The sequence below is a fragment of the Arvicola amphibius genome, chromosome 5, assembly GCF_903992535.2.
Source record: "Arvicola amphibius chromosome 5, mArvAmp1.2, whole genome shotgun sequence".
NCBI lineage: Eukaryota > Metazoa > Chordata > Mammalia > Rodentia > Cricetidae > Arvicola > Arvicola amphibius.
In genome coordinates, this window is record NC_052051.1 from 11,441,572 (window position 1) to 11,456,916 (window position 15,345).

The 15,345-nt window shown below is 49.1% G+C and overlaps 1 protein-coding gene across 3 annotated transcripts in view; it reads left to right on the forward strand.

Annotated features, from left to right (window-relative positions):
• The first annotated feature begins 12,709 nt into the window (after positions 1 to 12,709).
• Ptgis (prostaglandin I2 synthase) overlaps positions 12,710 to 15,345 on the forward strand; it is a 37,981-nt gene continuing 35,345 nt past the window's right edge. Inside the window, exon 1 of one of the 3 annotated variants that reach the window (XM_038330417.1) lies at positions 12,710 to 12,863. Coding sequence is in view for 1 of the 3 variants with exons in the window: in XM_038330416.1 (XP_038186344.1) it covers positions 13,181 to 13,257 (77 nt within the window). In the remaining 2 variants the exon portion in view is untranslated. Of the gene's footprint in view, positions 12,864 to 13,005; positions 13,258 to 14,149; positions 14,285 to 15,345 lie in introns of those variants that run through there. The other 2 variants (XM_038330416.1, XM_038330418.1) reach the window with 2 other exon arrangements.

Consider the following 15,345-nt stretch of genomic DNA (forward strand, 5'->3'; position numbering starts at 1 on the left):
TGGACACAGAGGACATCACAATCCATACCCAGGCCTAGCACAGGAAGTGCTGTGTGGCCTTGGGCAAGTTACTGATCCTCTCTGAGTTTTGAGCTCACCTTCTGAAGATCGGGGATAGCTACAGTACCTACTTTAGAGGGTCTGTGTGGGCATTAAATGAGTTATGAAAAAGATCCAGATGCCCTAAGTCCCCAGCGGAAGCCAAGGCTTCTTTGATGACCCCATTTTCAGTTTCAAAGACAGCAACGCATGGTGTTCCCTCTTCTGGATAGTTTGCAGTCTTTCAGTTACAGACACGAAGCAGCTGGAATCCTGGGGGGAGAAAGCAGGAGGAGGAGAAAAGGGCCGCGTGTTCCCAGGCCGAGCCCCTGTTCCGAGGCTGTGTCCTGACACCGTCCTCTGACTGTGTGGCCTCGGGAAGGAGAGCAGAGGTTGAATGGAGATTCACTCATCTGTCAGCCTGCTGCAGACGGGGGACATCTGGACACAGGGGCTTCTCCAAGGCAGTGCTGGGCGCGCGCCTCAGTCCCCAGAGGGGGGGCTTCCACGCCAGGGTTGGCAAGCTTTATTTTTAAATTATCATATTTCATTTATTTATTGTGTGTTTGTGTGCACACGCCATGGTCACCGTCAGGGAATGTGTAGTAGCCAATCCTTGCCTTCCACCACGTGAGTTCTGAGGACTGGACTTGGGTCTTCAGGCTTCGTGGCACCGAGCAGCCCCACTTGCCCCATGCCAGGCATAAAACTTGGCTGAAATCCCCTTCTGTTCCAGTCCCAGTCATATACCTTTGGGCAGCTGAGGCCTGGGGTCACCTTCTGGGCAGCCCTCATTCTTCTTCCTGTTTGAGGCAACACTAGCCCAGTCCATCCCTCAGGCCCTCAGCAAATCCTTTTAACTAATCCTCAGTGGGGTAAGAGGTGTAGGGAGTAAGGGGTGTGGGGTGAGGGGATGGGCTGAGGGTGTGGGCGTTCAGGAGTGTAGAGTGAAGGGGTAGGGGTGAGGGGTGTGGGGGTGAAAGGTTGGGGTGAGGGAGTAGGGGTGAGGGGTGTGGGGGTGAAGGAGTAGGGGTGAGGGGTATGGGGGTGACTTTTGAGAGGCAGGGAGGGTTTGGTTTTCTGAGTGTTTTAAAATTTTTATCTTATTTTCTATGTGGTGGTGTTTTGCCTGCACAGATGTCTGTGCACCAAGTGCATTCCTGGTGCCAATGGAGGCCAGAAGAGGGTACTGGGTCCCCAGGAACTGGAGTTAGAGATGGTTGTGAGCAGTAATGGGTATGGGGAATGGAACCCAAGTCCCTTTCAAGAACAATAAAGGCTTTTAACTGATGAACCATCTCTTCAGCCCTGAGACAGACTCTTAAGTTGTGCAGGCTAGCCCAAACCCACAACGACTTCAGAATCCCCATCCTCTGAAGTGCTGGGATTACAGGCATGTGCCATTGTGCACACTGGTGTGCCCTTCCAAGTTTCCACAACTGGAACCTGAGGACTCTCTAGATCCTCTTATGGGAGGTGTACCACAGTCCTTGGTGTGGTAAAACTGAAGCAACCAGCGGGTGGTGGTGGTGGTGGTGGCGGGGTGGCACACACCTTTAATCCCAGCACTCCGGAGCCCAGGGCAGGCGGATCTCTGTGAGTTCGAGGCCAGCCTGGTCTACAATGCGAGTTCCAGGAAAGCCAAAGCTATACAGAGAAACTTGTCTCGAGAAACCAAAAAAACAAAACAACCCCCAAATGAGGCAACTGGCCAGGCAGTGGCTCTGGGCTCTCCGGGTGAGTACCCCTAGTGGTTCCCTATGGCTCAATGAGCCCTGTTGTCAGGGAAAGGTCACTCAGACATGCTTGGCTGCAGTGGTGACTGAGTGATCTGCTATCTTATCTTGATGCACTGAGCTAAAGTCTAGAGACAAGCACTCCAGGCCTGATGACTCCACAATTTCAGGACACTGGTTGCCCGCCTTGCCCTGTCCCCACCCAGCCACCTCCAAAAAAGAGGAAGCAGAGAAGAGGGAAGACAGTTTAGTTCCCAGCAGTCCCAAGAGGCATCCAGAAGGATCCAAACTCTGGACTAAGCTCCTGCAATGAGGGGTTCCCATACTTTCTGGGAAGGATCAAACGGGGCCCCAGCTCATCAGTTTCACCTGTGAAAGGGGTCAGAAGTAAACACACACCCACTTTCTTACTCTCTTGTCATGATGAAACCCCATAACCAAGGCAACTTATAAAAGAGATCATTTAATTTGGGAACTCATTCCAGAGGGGTAGAGTCCATTACCATCCATGGTAGGGAGCACGGCAGCAGGCAGGCAGGAGCCAGAGAGATAGCTGAACACTCACACCTGATTCAGGAGCAGGAGGCAGAGAGAGAGAGAGAGAGAGAGAGAGAGAGAGAGAGAGAGAGAGAGAGAGAGAGAGAGGAGAGAATGGATTAAGCTTTTAAACCTCGAAGCCCCTCTATGCCAGTGACACACCTCCTCCAACAAGGCCACACCTCCTAATCCTTCCCAAACAGTTCCACCAACAGGAGACCAAGCATTCAAATATGGGAGCCTGTGGGAGCCATTCTCATTGGAACCACATATCCACTCCCCTGGTGTGTGAGCAGGGGCTCTTTCTCTGGGTGAGAGGGAAGAGGGCTCTTGGAGGGATTCAGGCCGAGTCTCTGTTGGAAGAAGACCTAACATATATTGAGCACGGACAATGAACCTAGCCTTGGGCTGGTGGATATCATTCTTTAATATTTATTTATTTATTATGTATATAATATTCTGTCTGCTTGTATGCCTGCAGGCCAGAAGAGGGCACCAGACCCCATTACCGATGGTTATGAGCCACCATGTGGTTGATGTGGTTGCTGGGAATTGAACTCAGAACCTTTGGAAGAGCAGGCAATGCTCTTAACCTCTGAGCCATCTCTCCAGCCCATGGTGGATATCTTTCTTTGTCCTCTAGTCCACAGAGATTTGGGAAGAAGGACAGGCACATCCCATTGCTCAGATAAGAAAACTGAAACCCTGGTCAGACACCGAGTGGCTCAACTGGAATAAGCGGTGTTATGATTGATGTACTGTGGTTGACTGGCATGGGTGCTCACTCTCTGTCAGGGACTCTGGGTGTCTGTCCTTCAACCGCAATCTCATGAGGGTCTCTCTCCATTCTCCCCAGCTGGGCAACATACATAAACAAGAGGTTCTGGAAATGACTCTTGCTGTTCTGAATCTCTTGAGCTCACTTAAGATCCGTGCGGCTGTCTTGAAGGCCAGCATGAGGAAGGCAGGCAAGCGAGTCCCTAATATGACTGAGTTTGTGGAATAGACCCTCAGAAGCAGCCACATGGAAGGCAAAAGGAAGTAGAGTAGTAGTGGCAGATTAAAGTCACTGAGACGGTTGTTTTTAACTTGACACCATCTAGAACCAACCGGGAAGAATGTCTCTGTGAAGGACTGTCTAGATCAGGCTGGCCTGTGCCTGCCAAGGGTGGGAGGTACCTTTTATGGCCTTAACTGAAGAGCCACCTTGAAAGCAGGAGGCGTCATTCCCTGCCTATGGGGTCTTGAACTGTATAAGTAGAGGAAGCTGAGCAGTGAGCTGGAATGCATTCATTTCTCTCTGCCCTTGACTTTGGATGTGGTGGGCAGCTTCACCTCCTGCCCCGACTTTCTGCTGTAATGGAGTTGTGAGCTGAAAGAGACTCCTTCTCTCTGACTGACTTTTGTCAGGGTGATTTTTGGTTTTTGTTTTGAGACATGGTCTCCCTATGTATCCCTGTCTGTACTGGAACTTTCTATATAGACCAGGCTGAACTCTAACTCACAGAGATCTGCCTGCTAAAGGTTTCTTAGGGGTTGTTTTTTCTTTTCCTTTCTTTCTTTTTTTTTTGTCACAGCAACAGAATGAACTAGGAGGAAGGGACAGTTGTGCCAAGACATGGGGACACGAGCTTAGGAGAGAGCTGTGAAAGTCTCTCAAGGAGAATTTCTGGAGATGGGGGGTAGCTAGCAAAGGCCCTGGGGCAGTGTGAGTTTCTAACAGGGCAATTTGTAAAGTGCCACAGGCTCTCCATGCTGCCAAGTGACTGACTCCACTAAGCGAAGCTGGGTGAATCCCATAGACACAAGGACCAGCCTGACAGTGTGTCGTCATTAGGGCTTCCCCTGCTGCGACAAAGCACCTGCTGCACCGTGACCATCGGGCAAGCTGGGGAGGAAAGGGTTTATTAGGCTTTCACTCCCACATTGCTGTTCATCACTGGAGGAAGTTAGGACAGGAACTCACACATGGCAGGAACCTGGAGGCAGGAGCTAATGCAGAGGTCATAGAGGCCTAGAGGGGACCTGCTTGCTGGCTTGCTCAGCCTGCTTTCTTATAGAACCCAGGACCAACAGCCCAGGATAGAACCACCCACAATGGCTGGTACTCCCCACACTGATCAATAATTGAGAAAATGCCCTGTAACTGGATCTCAAGGAGACATTTCCTCCACTGAGGTTCCTTCCTCTCTGATGACTCTAGCTTGTGTCAAGTTGACACACAAAACCAGCCAGTACAGGGTCACAGCTAAGTCTACACAGCTTCCGGCCTTTGCCTCATGGGCTTCTGTAGGTTATAAGATTGCTGTGGGCACAATGGAGAGAAATTAACTTCTTAAATCCTTTTGTTTTCTGATTTCTGCTAGAACATGGGGGGGGGGGGGGTGGAAACTGAGGCAGCAGACCTCAGTGTCTGGTAACAGTTTTGCTTCTCTACACAGAGGAGGTGGCCAAGCAAGAGTTCAGCTGCATGGCGGTAAGAGCTGCCCTGAGTGTGTCTCTTTCAAGAGGCCACCATGCTGCATGGGTGCTGCATGGGCGCTGCACCGGTGACAGTGGACAGAACTTTGAATCCTGCTGTGGTCTTATTTCGGAAGCACACTGATTGCTGTTATGATCTGGAATGTCCCTGGTAAACGCCTGGGGTCAGGACCTGGTTTTGTTTTGTCTTGGCACCGTTCTGTAAAGATGTTTTGAAACAAGCCAGGGGCCTTGGAGACGCCTGTCACTGAGGCCTGGACCGAAGAATCGCTTGGCTACATGACAAGGGAGCTCAGCTTTGTTTGCAAGTCGCTCTACTTGGTCTGTTAGGACATCTGTGGGCTCAGCTGGCACCTTTAGGACACTCGCCTGGCTGGTCCATCTGGGTTTTCTCATGCACAGCGTCCAAAGTGGCATCTGTCTGTCCAGATTGGGAGTTATTTCTTTCTTTACTTTGTTTAATCTTATCCCTGCTCCCCACCTTGGAGACAGAGTGTCACTGTGTAGCCCTGGCTGTCCTGGGACTCTCATGTAGACCAGGCTGGCCTCAAACTCAGAGATTCGCCTGCCTCTGTCTCCTGAGTGCCGGGATTAAAGGCGTGCGTGGCCGTACCCAGCTCCAATTCTGTTTTAATCTTTTTTTCTGCATTTGAGGAGGGGAGATGGTTTGGGCACCTCACCGCATCAGCTGCCTGAGGTGTGGGTGGCAATGTTGCTTAGTTTTGGGGTACCACTTATGTTGGATAAAGATCCAGAAAGCCAAAATTTCCAGCAAACCTGTCTATTTGAATTTTAATTTGAACACCATTTTAAAACCATTTATGTTATATTGTCCCCTGAGGACATGAAGAGGTCAGAGGACAATTTGTGGGGGTCAGTTCTCTGCTTCTACCACGTAGAGGACAATGTGGGGGGTCAGTTCTCTGCTTCCACCACGTAGAGGACAATGTGGGAGGGGGTCAGTTCTCTGCTTCCACCACGTAGGTTCTGAGGACTGAACTCCAAGCATTAGGCTGATAGCAAGCACGTTTACCAGCTGAGCCATGCCACCCGCAAGATGAAAGCTCGACATTAAAATTTTTGTATTGGTTATAAAGATCTGGATAAGAAGTTCTTCCTAAACTAGATTCTGAAAAAGAAATTAAATTTACATTGATTTTCTTACTGAGTAACCAAGGGACACAAAAAAATCAAGAGGATACAAAAATATTTTATGTTAATCAAAATACATTATTTGAAATACATTGGAGGAATCCAAATGCAATTGCATTATGACATTTTCTTGATATGTAGAGGCTGCCACACATGAGCTTGCTGAGATGTATAAATAGTTTGATGCATAATTATGGAGATGAGATCAAATCCCTCTAAGTGATGTTCCTCAACATTTTTTATTGTATTATTGCTGGGGGCTTACTTTCAGGATTGTAATTGTTAGTTAAATAGGAGATTTTAGAAAAGATTACATGTAAGATCACAGGGGGTTTGGGCTGGCAAAATGGCTCTTCAGGTTAAGGCGCTTGTCCTTAATGATGAAGACCTGAGTTCAATTCCAGGGACCCACGTGGTTGAAGGGGAGAACCAGCTCCTGCAAATTATCCTCTGAGATGCATATGTATGCTGTCGCTTAAGAGAAAATAATGTTGGGCAAAAGATACTGCTTAGTGGTTAAGAGAGACTGTGGCTCTTACAGGTGACCCAAGTTGGGTTCCTAGTACCCACATGAGACCCTCACAACTCCCTGTAAACTCCAGCTCCAGAGGATCCGACGCCCTCTTCTGGCCTCTGTGGGCACTGCACTCACATGCAAAGACACAAACACATGAATAAGAAAAGATCATAGATGTATATGTTTGTTAGGAGTCTTTTTTTTTTTTTTGGTTTTTCGAGACAGGGTTTCTCTGCAGCTTTTTTAGAGCCTGTCCTGGAACTAGCTCTTGTAGACCAGGCTGGCCTCGAACTCACAGAGATCCGCCTGCCTCTGCCCCCCGAGTGCTGGGATTAAAGGCGTGCGCCACCACCGCCCGGCTTTGTTAGGAGTCTTTTTATTACACATTTTTTTTTGTGTATGAGGTGTGTATGTACGTGTGTGTAAGTGGAAGACAGCCTAGTAGTTAAGAGCATGTATGCTTTTGTAGAGAGGTTCCAGGCACACCCACTTCAGGTGGCTCACAACATGCCCATGACACCTCCAGGAGATCTAGTATTCTCTCTTGGCCATATTTGGTACTGCACTTGTGTGCAAAATTCACATTCTCTCTCTCACACACACATGTACTCATAATTAAAAATAAAAATAAAAACAAGCTGGACTTAGTGGCATGCTTATAATCCCATCTGGAGAAGTGGAGACAAGGGTTCACCAGCCAGGCAGCCGAGACTACATGACAAGTTCCAGGCAAGTGAGTAGTGGCTCTGTCTCAAATTCAAGGTAGATGCTGTCTAAGGAATGATACATAATATTGTCCTCTGACCTCCACATATGTGTGTGCCTGCGCATGAACACAGGAACACATTCTTACAAAAAAAGATTCAGAAACAAAACAGAAAACCAAAACCAAATAAACCCTTAGACTTTTCCTGCCAGGCTGTCTGTCTGGAGTGGCAGTCTGAGCCAACACACATGTTAATTAGCCAAGTAATATCTGTGAAGCTGTCAAGAGGGCCACTCACTAAGTTTAGCCATGAGGTGAAATTCTAAAGAGTTTGGTACATATCATCAGAAATCAGCGTTTTTTTCATTTGTATTTAATTGGTTATGAGTGTACATGGGAAGTGTGTGTGCTGGCACACTTGTGCCTCCATACTCGTGTGGAGCTCAGAGAATAGCTCACACCAGTTGCTTCTCTCCTTCCTTTATTAAGTGGATTCTGGGATTGAACTCAGGTCATCAAACTTAGCCACAGGTGCCTTTAGCAGCTGAGCCAACTCGCTGGCCCAAATATCTGCATTCTTATGCTCGAAAGATATAATTCTGGGACTGGAGAGATGACTCAGTGGTTAAGAGTACTGGCTGCTCTTGCAGAGGTCCTGAGTTCAATTCCCAGCAACCAAAGGTTGACTCACAACCTTCTGCAATGAGATCTGGTGCCCTCTTCTGGCTTGCAGGGATACACTCAGGCAGAACACTATATACATAATAATATTAGTAATAATAATATTAGTAATAATAATAATAATAATAATAAATCTAGCTCTGCCAGGCGGTGGTGGTGCACACTATTAATCCCAGCACTCAGAAGACAGAGGCAGATGAATCTCTGAGTTTGAGGTCAGCCTGGTCTACAGAGTGAGTTCTGGGACAGCCAGGACTATATAGAGAAACCCTGTCTCAAAAAACAATGAAACAAAACAAAATATCTAATTCTATTTGGTCTTACCTTTTCTTTCCTTTTTTCTAATAATTTATTTTTATTTTATTTGCTTTGGTGTTTCGCCTGCATGTATGTAGTGTGAAGGTGTCAGATCTTATAGTTACAGACAGTTGTGAGCTGTCATGTGGGTGCTGGGAATTGAACCCAGGTCCTCTGGAAGAGCACTCAGTGCCCCTAAACACTGAGCCATCTCTCCAGCTTCCCATGTCTTACCTTTTCTTATTCTGAGCCAAGTTTTTGAAAAGGAAGAACAAATGGCTTAAAGAGTAATAAAAGCACAGCCGTGGTGAGATGGCCGACACTGAGCAGCAACCTGACGGAACGTAGACTCACCTGGCTGATGAGCCCTGGACAGTTGGCATTAACTGAAGCGGGAGGACCCGCCCACTGTGGGTGGCACCATTCCCTGGCTAGGATCCTGGCCTCTACAGTGGACGTAAATGGAGAGGGGCACTGAGTGGCAGCATGCACTCTTCACTGTGTCCTGATGGTGGGAGAGATGTGGCCAGCTGCTTTGAGCTATTGTTGTGACCTCCGTGATGGACTGCACTCTTGAACCGTAAGCCAAATGACCCCTTTCTCCCTTAAGCTGTTTCTGTTGGGGCATTTTCATCACAGCGACAGAAAAAGAATCTAAAACATCTAGGGCTTCAGATTTCTGGGATAATACCCTCTTCTAGCAACGTAAAGAATACGTGGTTTAGAACTCCAGAGGAGTTTCAAAGGCTTACATCAGTGGTTCTCAACCTTCCTAACGCTGCCGTGACCCTTTAATACAGTTCCTCATGCTGTGGTGACCCCCATCACAAAATTACTGTGTTACTACTTCATAATCATAGTTTTGCTACTGTTGTGAATTGTAATATAAATACCTGATGCAGAATATCTGATATGTGACCCCTCTGAAAGGATTGTTTGACCAAAGGGGTCCCGACCCACAGGCTGAGAACCATTGATTTCCATGGTTGCAAGAAACTTAAGTGTGTGTGTGGGTCCACACGTGCTGTGTGTGTGTGTTGCGTGTGGTGTGTGTGTGTGTGTGTGTGTGTGTGTGTGTGTGTGTGTGGTCAGAGAACACTTTTAGGAGTTGCTTCTCCCCTTCCATCATGCGTATCTTGCTGACCCATTGTCTTTATTTTTTTTGTTTTTTTGTTTGTTTGTTTGAGGCAGGGTCTCTCTGTGTAGCCTTGGCTGGCCTGGAACTCTCTGTAGACCAGCGGGCTGGTTTCCAACTCAGATCCACTTGTTTCTGCCTCTCCAGTGCTGAGATTAAAGGAGCGCACCACCACGCAAGGCTGTCATCTTCATTTTTAAGCACAGCTAAATTAGATGTGCCTAAGTACTCACATTCCAAGAATACTACTGTTCTTACAGAGTAGAGGGTGAAATCACGGGAGGAGTCCTAGTGCAAGCCTGAAGTCCTCAGCCTTCTTCCTCGGTTGTTTTGATGTCTGTTTTTGAAACTTTGTATCTGTTGATACTTTGGCTACAATCCTAAAACACAAACTTCTGTCAATTACAGGGTGTGATGGTTACTGTGCCAAATTGATACAGCCTGGGAAGAGACTCAATGAGGGGCGTCTATATTGCGTTAGCCTGTGGCTGTGTCTATGAGAGATTGCCTTAGCTAATTGGTGTGGGAAGACCCAGGCCCCATTCCCAGGCAGGGGAATTCTGAAGTATATAAGAATGGTGTGGTGGTCCTCAGGCGGTGGTGGCACACACCTTTAATCTGAGCACTCCGGAGGCAGAGGAAGGCAGATCTCTGTGAGTTTGAGGCCAGCCTGATCTACAGAGTTTGTTCCAGAACAGGCTCCAAAGCTACACAGAGAAACCCTGTCTCAGAAAAAAAAAATTGTGGTGTAGTGGTTTGAATGAAAATGGCCCCCATTGACTTAAAGAAAGTGGGCGTTATTTTAAAGGATTCGGACATGTGACCTTGTTGGAGTAGGTGTGGCCTTGTTGAGGAAAGCGTCACTGGGGTGGGCTTTGAGGTTTCGGAAGCTCAGGCCAGTGCCAGTGGCTTGCCCTCTCTTCTCAATGCCTGGCTATCGGATGTAGGACTCTTGGTCTCTTCTCCAGCACCATGTCTGCCTGTGTGACGTCATGCTTCCTGCCATGATTTAATGACTAAACCTCGTAACTGTAAGCCAGCCCCAACTAAATGTTTTCCTTTATAGAAATTATCATCATGGCGTCTCTCCACAGCATAGAACCCTAACTAAGACAGGCGGAGGAATAGAGCTGGGCTCAAACAAGCCGGTGAGCGTGCATGCATTTGTTTCTCTCTGATCTTGATTGTGGGTATGTTGTGACCAGCTGTTCTAAGTTCCTGTCTTGACGTCCCCATTGTAATGGACTGTGCCCCAAACTGGAAATGGAAGTAAGCCCCCTTTCCCTCTAAGTGTGTTTTTGTTTGTTTGTTTGTTTTGTCAGAGTGTTTTACCCCAGCAGCAGAAATGACTCTAAATCAGAAGTTTAGTCTGCCAACTTGTCACTACTGGAAACCTAACTTAAAGGTGATCTCAGAGAGTAAAACAGGGAGAAGCTTCCCCTGAACAACTTGTCAAAGAAGGAGCTTGGCTGGGCTTTGAGACAGAGCTCTTGAGAGGACCCAAGTTCATTTCCCAGCATTCATGGGATGGTGGCTCCTATGGATCTGATGCCCTCTTCTGGCCTCCACAGGTACTGCACCCACATGCACATACCCACAAACAGAAACATACATATACACTCTTTTTAAAAGTAAGAATAGATTCCAGGTAAACAGCCTGATCAACTAGGTCAGATTCCTCAGATGCTTAATTTTGGTCAAGAAAGTAGGCTTCAAGCACAGGTCTATGCATGCCCCTGTCTCCTCCTTTGAAGTATCATAGCAGACCAAATGTAAAGACCCTACAATGAGGGGCGAATAAGCAGCAATGTGTTCAGAAACTGTACCAGACAAGGGAGGAAACTAAAACCAAAATAATACAGGGTGAGAGGCCAAACCAGCCTGGGCCACAAAGACATCAGCAAAGAGCAGGCTGGTTCTGGTTTGTGCTAGCCCTTCCCGACATAGCTGCAGCTGGGAGCTTGGGCAGAAGCAAGCTGGGCTGGCTGTTTCCTCAAAGTTTTCAGCTCCTGGCAGTGCTTTCTGATAGGGACATAGCACAGACATGTTCACACTGATCCAACAGATGACAGACTGGGGAAATATGTGAAGAAAGTGCTTGTTGGGGCTGTCTAATGTCTTGTGAACATATAACAGACCCCGTGCTGAGAGCCCAGGTAATGGAGTCAACCTGTGGCCCTCGTTATCCTCCTGAGGAGGACTGACGAAACTCCACAGCTGGATCTACCCCCTCCTCACCTTCTGGCCTCTGTCTCATGGGTGTCTATAAAGTTTAAGATTGCCAAAGCTGTGATGAGAAGGATTATGTCTACCCCAGTTTGGCTAAATCATATATAGATCCACTAGACCTGAACGTCCGGTAAGAAGCTTGGTCCTCTGGGGCAGGGACAAGAATAGCCGCGTGACCAGAAGAGAGGACAAGGTCTAGTAGTGAGGGTGGGCTCAGCAGATACGCTTGTTCCTGGGGGGGGGCATGTAGGGATGTGGCTGTGCTCTGAATGACAAGGAGCCAGGGTGGACTCTGGGCTTGTACGTCGACAGTTCTGGTAGGATGTATGTGTGTGTTCTCTGTGTGTGCCTGTGCGTGTGCATGGGCGTATGCACATGTGTGCGTGCACGTGTGTTGTATGTGTGCTCTGTGCATGTGCGTGCATGTATGTGCATAAGTGTGCATGTGTGTGTCTGGGCTTTATGAAGCTCAGACTGGTTTCCAACTCACTATGAAGCCAAAGCTGGCCTTGAACTCCTGATCCTCCTGCCCCCACCTTCTAAGCGCTAGGAGATTGCAGGCCTGGTAGGCAGGCTCAGCTCTGGTGGGATTCTTCTGATACTGTGGGGGAGGACTGACAACCGAAAATGAGCATGGAAGCCAGAGGGCCAGTTGAGGCAACACCTTGGGAGATGGTAGGAGCAGATGAGGAGGTACGGGGGGGGGGGGGGGCACAAATGCCAGGACTCAGGAGTGTGTGACTGGGGTGTACGGGTGGAAAGTGGGGTCCAGCGCCACCTGGGTCCCCTTTTTATGGCACTTGAGAGAAAGTCTGTGATCTTTTTTTAAAAAAAATTTATTTATGTATTTAGCGTGTGTATAAATGTTTTGTCTGCATGTATATCTGTTTGTCACATGTGTGCCTGGTGCTTGTGGAGGTCAGAAGAGGGCATCAGATCCCCTAGAACTGGGGTCACAGGTGGTTGTGAGCCACCGTGTGAGGGCTGGGAACTGAACCCAAACCACTGAGCCATGTCTTCAGGCCATGATCTTCCTTTCTTGACAGACACATCAGTCACTCTTAGGTAAGTAGAGCCCTGATCAATGGTCTTCAGAAGAAACTGCCCTCTAGGCTTGGAGTCAAGCCCTCCCCGAGTGGGCGGGGTGGGAAGGGGGGGCGGACGACACTGATGGCGGATGGAGAGACAGAGAGAGTAAAACCGCGTGGGGCTGACTCCCGAATGTAATGTGACCACAGGATCCTAAGGCCCTGCTGTGATCTACACTACAGTCAGGACTGTAGGCTTGGGGCGATTCTGAGTGGCCCTAGTCCCGGTGAGGTGGACAGTTCCCCAGCTCTCACGGAAACGAAGGTCAGGGCGGGCGGGGGATGGGCTGGGAAGTGTGGTTTGCACGAATGTGTAGGAAGGGCTTCCCCTGGTCGCTCTGATTCTGTCTCCTCCTCTCTGCCCCCTCCCATCACCACCGGGAGCCCGCCTTCCCAATCCCCTCTCCTCCCCTCGGCAGCAGCCCTGGCAACCCCTCCCTTCCCGCTCCTCCCTCTCCATCCCACGTTTTCCAGCCCGGCCCTTAGAGTGGGGGCCTTCGGGGCTGGCTGGACTGGGGCTCCTGTGGTCTGGTGTTGGTGGCGGTGACCTGTTGCCACCCTAAAGCCGCACACCCTCGAGCCATGTCCTGGGCCGCTCTGCTCGGCCTCCTGGCCGCGCTACTGCTGTTGCTGTTGCTGCTGAGCCGCCGGCGCGCGCGGTGAGTGTCCCCGGGACCCGCCAGGGTGGGGAAGAGAAGCCAGGTGAGGCCGAGGGTTGGAGGTGCGCTACAGGGACTGAGTTACCGGACTGAGTTACCATTACCCACGCTGCAACCTCCTCGGAGTCCCGTGCCCACTTATCTCTAGACTCACCTTAGCTCGACCAGGGTGGGAATGCTGAGGCTGGACTTGAGGCTCTGCTGGGGACACACTGATTCTGAGGGCTCCCCACTCATGGATGACGGTCCCAGGATTCACGACATGACAGCAGAGAAACTGAGGCCCTCCAGTCCCACAGACTGGGCAAGGTCGGACCAGATCCTTGGTCCTTAAAGTTTAGTGCCCTTGGAGACACTGCCTTTTGGAGAAAAACTAAAAACTTCTCTTCATGCCGGGTGGGGGGGGGGGTGGGTTCAGCTGGCAGTAAGTCTTTGTGTAAGGTATTTTAAAGTTAATTTGAATTGCTCGGGACCAGAATACATTTGACTTAAACCAAGGGCCCTCCTCGTCCTGACTCTCTTCCTTTCTCCAGGCCTTTCCTGTTGCTCAGTTTGGGAGGAACTTTCCAGATTTTTTTTTTTAAGAAAAGAAAAAAAAAGAAAGAAAGAAACGCAAAAATAAAAAAAAACAAACAAATCCCAGCTCTCCTAATTTCCAAACACTATTTCAGACCAGTTTGGAAGTTAGGAGAAGTGGCAAGTGTTATCGCACTTCCTTCGGCTACTGCTCCAGCAACTCAGGGCTCACATCCGACATTCTTGTGGGATGTTTGTTTAAAAGCCAGCCCTGGTCCACGGCTGGGCTGGTCGCTGAGTTTCAGACTGTGGGAGTCCATCAGCCTTCTCAGTCAGCTGCCAGGGTCGCCTGGAGTTGTCCCACCCGGCATCCGCAGCTGGTTCATCGATGGAGCTCTCCTGTGTTTACATCGCAGCGCCGTAAAATCTCAGAAACACTGAGAACCTCACATTTCAGACAGCGTGTGAGTTGAGTTTTCCAACAGTCAGCTCCTTCCAGGCACTTTTCCAGGTGAAATTTAAACTATGTGTTTGCTTATCTGCCCCAAAAGAAGGGAAGGAAAATTCAAAAGCCGTTTCTGTAAGGAATAGCTGGGTGTCCTCAGTTGCTGGCTCTGTCTGCACCAGATCTGTTTGTGGTTTCAGCTTCCAGAGTTTCTTTCCTCACACCAGATGTTAGACATCTGTTCATGCTTCCGTCCCGGTCACCTGTGCGCCTCGTTAGCCTTTCTGTCCATGTTTTTGTCTATGGACTTTTTGGTTGTCGTGAGAGCTTTCTTTTTAAACAAATTACTTTTGCTTATTTATTTATTTGTGTGTCTGTGTATGTGTGTGTACGTGTGTGTGTGTGTGTGTGTGCACGCGCGCACGTGCATGAGCACGCACACCACAACACACATGTGGAGGTCAGAGGATAAGTTGCAGGGAACAGTTCTCTCTCCATGCGGGTCCTGGGGATCCAACTCAGGTCAGTAGACTTGGTGGTAACCACCTTTACCCACCGAGCCATCTCGCCGGCCCTGTTTCTATAGCTTTCTGCGACTCACGTATGGTGCTCTGGTTTGCCTGCAGGGGTGTGTGACCTGTGCTATGCCTTGGGGCAGGTAGGACATCTAGGAAGGGTGGACATCTGGGTTCTGGCCATTCTCCCAGCAGGAAGTTCCCAGCCTGAGGGGCAAGTGAGTGTCCTCTGCCCCAGTTCTGTGGTTAAAGATGACGATGATGATGATGATGACAGTGTCCTGGGGTGGGGGCGGGGGTATGCAACCTTCCAGCGGTGCAGATTCTTGTGGTTTGACGATTTGAGAGCTCCTTTATCAGTGGTTTTTACGCCTCTGAGCGTTAGCAAAGATTCTTAGTGCGGCACAAAGAACCATGGGGGAAAAAAGCAGAAGGAACCCAGCAGGGCAATTTCTTTTTCCCAAAGGGCTGCACCATGACCCAAGCCGGGCTGGCAACAGCTTGTCTAGCACCTGGCCATCTGTCTTTTGGTTTCAACCGTCTGTCCATTTCCAAGACACAGCCCTTGCGTGCTGTAAATTCACATGAGCCTCCCAGGTCTGGGCCACCTCC